General features: G+C 50.3%; 1 protein-coding gene across 4 annotated transcripts in view; it reads right to left on the minus strand.

Annotated features, from left to right (window-relative positions):
• Positions 1–5585, minus strand: part of POC1A (POC1 centriolar protein A) — a 73994-nt gene extending 68409 nt beyond the window's left edge. Inside the window, exons 1-4 of one of the 4 annotated variants that reach the window (XM_029918513.1) lie at positions 5203–5570; positions 1881–1965; positions 789–960; positions 235–414 (exon numbers count right to left, since the gene is read on the minus strand). In XM_029918513.1, the coding sequence (XP_029774373.1) occupies positions 235–414; positions 789–960; positions 1881–1965; positions 5203–5220 (455 nt within the window). In that variant the 5' untranslated portion in view covers positions 5221–5570. Of the gene's footprint in view, positions 1–234; positions 415–788; positions 961–1880; positions 1966–5202 lie in introns of those variants that run through there. The other 3 variants (XM_029918514.1, XM_029918516.1, XM_029918515.1) reach the window with 3 other exon arrangements.
• Between the last annotated feature and the right edge of the window lie 415 nt (positions 5586–6000).

A 6000-nucleotide genomic window follows, 5' to 3' on the forward strand; every position in this document is an offset into this window, starting at 1 on the left:
TGTCAGGGGTGGTCAATCATGGCTGGCAAGGGACTAACTTACTTGTCACCTATGAGCTTGAAGCTTTTCAACAATTTACAATGTAACAACTTCTTCGTTCCCACTTCACAGATGAGGAAGCTGAGACTCAGGAATATGAAAGAGTAGTGAAAGAGTTTGCCCAAGGTCAGGACACTGGCACCTGGTGCCATCTCTGTGCCTCTCAAGCCCAGGTCTCGACAGGACAGCGCTCACCTGGCACAGCGGACCCAGTTGATGTGCTGGCTGAGGGAGAACAGGAATTTCTGGCGATGAGTCGACCACACCTTAACTGTCTTGTCGTCGGAGGCTGTCACGAAAGACTGGCCATCACTGCAGAAGTGGACGCTCCTCACTGTGGCCGTGTGTGCCCGAAACACAGTGGACTCGCCTTTGCTGCCGGGGGGCGGGGGGTGCTCCGACTCAGGAAACCCATAACAGCGACACAAGGGCCCAGGAGCACATCAAAGCTCTTCCCACCCTCAGGAGCCCCTCCAAGCTGACGCAGGCCTGAGCACCCCAGTGCCCCACAGGTTGCCTGTGTGTGAACAGCGTCAAGAGGGGACCCCTTCCAGATGGCTGAATCCCTCTCCCAACACCAGGTGGAGGGCCCCACCCTAGCTGGATCCCCAGCTTCTGATGGCACTTCTTTAGAAGTAGGGCAGATGTCCCACTATGACAAGGCCAGAGCCAGGATGGGGACCTGAGTGTGGACAGCTCTGGCACCAGGGCCCCAGGCTCAGATGAGCCCTTCAACGTCTGTAACTCACACGTTGGGTATCCAAATCCGGACAGTTTTGTCTCGGGAGCCTGAGGCAAGAAGGTGTCCCGAAGGGGAGAAGTTCACAGAGGTGACGGCGTCCTTGTGGCCCGCAAAGCGGTAGGCGCGTGACTGGGGTTTCATGTGCCAGATCATGAGGCATGAGTCCATGGAGCCACTGGCTGAGAAAGTAGGGATGCTGTGACCCTCAGGTCCAGTGGGCCTTGAGCCTCTAGCAAGGCGAAGGGGTAAGGAGACAGGCGACAGGCCACACCTCCAGTGACCGCTGAGCTGGGGTTTGGAGAATCTACAAGTTGTCAGCTCTCTGAGCAGCAGGCCCACATGGGAGCCAGACCAAGAGGTGCCCTTCACATGCCAGCCCCAGGCGGCAACCCCGCAGGGCCCCGCACAGTCACACCCTAAGGGCCTTAGAGAGCAAGACCTCCCCATACAGGGGAGTCAGTCCAACCCAATGGGCCTTTTACCATTGAGAGGGCCCACATCAATCAGAAGCCTAGGGATTCCCAAGGCAGATCAAATGACTTCAGTGTGCTCTTAGTCTACACTGACCACAAGCCCAACAGCTTCTGACAGGGGACCTTGACCATAAGATAAAGGGAGAGCCTTGTCCACAGAAACAAGAAAGTTGCAGCCGTGACAGCTATGTATGAGCCCCCAAGTGGCCAAAAAGCAGGGGTACCCAGCTGCTGTGCAAGGGCAGTGGTATGACGGGCATACCCGGCTCTGCTCCACACCAGATGCTCCCATATTACTATGGACAACAGAATGGAAGACCCAAGGAAAAGGAGCCACTATTTAGGGTCACTCCACAAGCCAGACCTAAGAGGTGGCTGGAATATATGCAGTGAAAATCCCAGAACCTGGTCCCATCCTCAAAGGCGACGTGACCTTGGCAAGGCCCCCAACCTCAGAGTCTCACACACTGCATGCAGAATGGAGCACCTGACAGCTGGCCAGCTGACGTGAGATGCAGGTCTAGATGAAGCACCTGCATCCTCACTGCGCCCTGCTTCCCCCACACCACACCTCCCAGCCTTCTCAGCTCATAACCTAGTGCCTAGGAAAAGATGGCTCCTCTTACCGAGCTGCTTCGTGTTGAGACTGAAGTCCACACAGGTAACTGCATCTCGGTGGCCCTTAAAATGCCTCTCCAGCGAGGGGTCCTCCTGTGAAGAGCCAGGGTCAAATGAGTGAAAACTTGGATGAGGATGGAGCTTGGCCTCGGGGCCAAGACTTTTCCTATAACACCTAGGAGGGTTTAAAAAATGCCCAAGGCATGATCTTGGATACAGAAAATCCTAGGGAATCTACTAAAAAAACTATACAAATAAAAGCAATATACAAATATCTATTCTACACGCCAGCAATGAACAATCTGAAAAATGACAGCAATTCTATTTATGACGCATGAAAAAGAATAAATACTTTGAAATAATTTAACAAGAGGGGTGCCTGGCTGGCTCAGTCGGTACAGCATATGACTCTTGGTCTCAGGGCTGTAAATTTAAGCCCCATGTTGGACGAAGAGCACTTAAAAAAAAAAATCTAGAGGGGCGCCTGGGTGGCTCAGTCAGTTAAGCATCTGACTTCAGCTCAGGTCATGATCTCACAGTTCGTGGGATCAAGCCCTGCAATGGGCTCTGTGCTGACAGCTCAGAGCCTGGAGCCTGCTTCAGATTCTGTGTCTCCCTGTCTCTCTCTGCCCTTCCCCCACTCATGCTCTGTTTCTCTCTGTCTCAGTAAAGAATAAAAACATTTTTAAAAATCTAGAAAGAAAAGGGGGAGAGGAAAGAGGGAAGAAGGGAGGAAAGAGAAACAAAGAAAGAAACAAAGAGAATTAGCAAGAGAAGTAAAGGCTTATACAGTGAAAACTATAAAACATCATTGAAAGAAATATTAAAAGACCTTGATAAATCAAAAAATATCCATGCTCACGGTTTGGAAAACAATTTTGTTAAAATGCAATACTTCCTAAATTGATCTACAGATTCAAATGGTCCCTATTAAAATCTCAGGTGCCTCCTTTTGCAGAAATTGACAAGCTGATCTTAAAATTCATATGAAAGTATAAAACAACCAGAACCGACAAAAGAATCTTAACCAAAAAATGAAAAAAGTCACTATAGAAAAATATTTCAGGGGGCGCCTGGGTGGCTCAATCGATTAAGTGTCTGACTTCAGCTCAGGTCATGATCTCACGGTTCATGAGCTCGAGTCCTGAGTCAGGCTCTGTGCTGACAGCTAGCTCAGAGCCTGGAGCCTGCTTCAAATTCTGTGTCTCCCTCTCTCTCTGCCCTCCCCTGCTTGCACTGTCTCTGTCTCTCTCAAAAATAAAATAAACATTAAAAAAAATTTAAAGAAAAAATTTCACTATTCCTCGAAAAGTTACAGTTATCAAATTCTACGTAAAAACCCCAAAGAAATGAAAGCTGTTCACACAAAAACTTGCATGCAAGTGATCATAGCAGTATTATTTATGATTGCCAAAAAGTGGACAAACCTAAAGGTCCATCAAGAGATGAATAGGTAAAAAAGGGGCATCTCGGTGACTCAGGTGGTTGGACATCTGACTTTAGCTAAGGTAATGATCTTACAGTTTGTGAGTTCAAGCCCCATATCAGGCTCTAGCTGACAGCTCAGAGTCTGGAGCCTGCTTTGGATTCTGTGCCTCCCTCTGTCTCTCTAGCCCTCCCCCTTTTACACTCTGTCTCTCTCTTAAAAAGAAATAAACATTAAAAAAAGAGAGAGAGATGAATGCATAAACAAAATGTGGTCTCTCCATACAGTGGAATATTATTTAGCTGTAAAAGGAATGGAAAAAAAAGTGACACATGCCACAACATGGATGAACCTGGAAAACATAATGTTAAGTGAAAAAAGCCAGGTACAAAAGGACACATTTTGTCGGATTCCATTTATATGAAATGCCCAGAATAGGCAAATCTATAGAGAATGAAGTTAGATTGGTGAGGAGAAGGGGAATGACTGTTTAACGGGTACAGGCTTCTCTTTGGGGTGACGAAAATATTCTGGAATCAGTAACAATTATTGGACAACACTGTGAATGTACTAAATACCAATAATTTTACATTTTAAAAGAGTATATTTTATGGCGCGTGAATAATATTTCGATAAAGCTATTTTTCTAAAAGAACCAAAGAGAGAAAATGGGAGTCTTTCAGCAACCCCAGTCTCAGGATTCAGTCCCAATGTGAACCCAAGGACCACTGCCACCATCTCCACTCTGCTGATTGTCAAGAAAACCGTAGTTTAGGACACTACTCAGGAAGGCATGGAGATAATACTCCAGAGACTCTCTCCACTCAACAGCAGCTTGTCTTAGAATCTGAAGAATTCCAATCTTGCCATGCAAACAATCTCCTCCTATCCCGAATATCAGGAACATCAAAAAAGCATTTCAGGCACACCCGGGAAGCCAGCAAAAGCTCCTCTTGGGGGGAAAATGTCCTTGGGGAAGAGCAAGGCCATGGCCACCTCCACAGAGCTGTAACCGGAATAAAGACCCTGTGCCTAGCTCCACCCACAGCACACCTGCTGGAGTCCTTTTCAACAAGAAAGGGAGAGAGCTGGGGGAGGGCCCCCAACAGAACAGCAACTGCCTCACCTGAACCTCTAGGGAGAACAAGGGTAAGATAATGCTCACCTCTAGGCTCAGTGAGAAGAAGCAAGTTCAGATGCACCTCTGTGACCAGAGGGCCTCTGAAATCTAACACTCTTCTCACCTCATACCACCAGCCTCTGTGGTCCCTCATCTCCCCCAAAGGTGGTTTATATATGGAAGGAAGAGGGGAGGGACTTACGGAAGGGAACTAGGTTAGGGGTCAAAAAGCCTGGATCCTAAGCCTGGGCCCTCTGCTCAACTCCCCACACGCCTAAGGGTACCACCCAGTCTTCCTCTCAACCCAGCCCAAAGGCCAGACATGTTTAAACAATTCCTCAAAAAAAGGGGTTTAGGAGTGCTTCCCTCTGGAGGAACTAGAGACTCAGGGCCCCAGAACCAGATCATGGTGCACAACTGGGTTGCCCCTTCCGATCAAGGTGTACGCTAAACAAGCCCCTACCCAACCATCCACTGCTCAGGATGGCGAGACTGAGCCCAAGGGAGGCCCTGAGGTGACCCCACGTTCGACCTCCAGTTGGAACATACAGGTACCAGTATCTCCTTCGCTAGGATGCAAATCCTGGGAGCAAGGACTGGTTGGTCGGCCCCGGGAGTCCGCAAAGGGTCTGGCACTCAATAAAGTACTCACTACGTGTCCCCACCCAGCGTCCCTTGCACAGACGGTAAACTGTGGCCGGAGGGAACTGGCTCGGAACCCGGCTTCCCTTTCTAAGCCATCGCCCTTGCCAGGAGCCCACAGTCCGGGCGGGCAGAAACTTACCAGGCAAGGCGCAGCCATGGCGGGCCGGGAGTGCCCAAGGCGCCGGACGAGGCAGCGTCGGCCGTTGCAGCAGGTTCAGTTTCCGCGCCCCCAACCGCCGCCAATAGCAACGCGGGTCGTGTTGCCACGCCCCGCCCACGACGATTAAAGGAGACGCAGCGCCTCGGCTTCTGGTCCCCGGCCGGAAGCAGAGCTGTGTGGCTGGTTCCACGGTCTCCGCGCGCAGCGCCTATAGGTCAGGCAGCTCACGCCGCCGTCGCCAAAGACCTCTGTCCACCGTCACTCATCCCCTGGGAAGTTAAAAAACCCAGGATGTGGCGTTCACTCCACCGGCCCATAGGCCGGTCCACGAGACGCCGAGCAGAGCCTTCTGGGATATGCAGTTTCAAGACGGCCGCCGCCTTCTGTCGGCCGGAATGTAGAACTACTTTTCCCAAGATACCTTGAGGGTAGGCCGGGATTAACTGCTTGTAGCAAGGATCCCGGAAATGGGAGACACGTGGGTCTTGTAGCCTTGTTCTCTTAAAGGGCCCTTGAGGCCAGGTGTTCTCCTAATACCTTAAGAGCCAATTAGTCGCTCCTCAGAGATTCTTTAAATGGTTCGCTCCTCTCAAAACAAGTGTTGATTTAGGGGCGCCTGGGTGGCTCAGTCGGTTAAGTGTCTGACTTTGGCTCAGATAGGATCACACGATTGGTGGCTTCTAGCCCCACCTTAGGCTCTGTGCTGTCTGCGGTGAGTCTACTTCAGATACTCTGTACTCCTTTCTCTGTCCTTCCCCCGCTCACGAGCTCTCTCCC

Source organism: Suricata suricatta, chromosome 12 (assembly GCF_006229205.1).
Source record: "Suricata suricatta isolate VVHF042 chromosome 12, meerkat_22Aug2017_6uvM2_HiC, whole genome shotgun sequence".
Lineage (NCBI taxonomy): Eukaryota > Metazoa > Chordata > Mammalia > Carnivora > Herpestidae > Suricata > Suricata suricatta.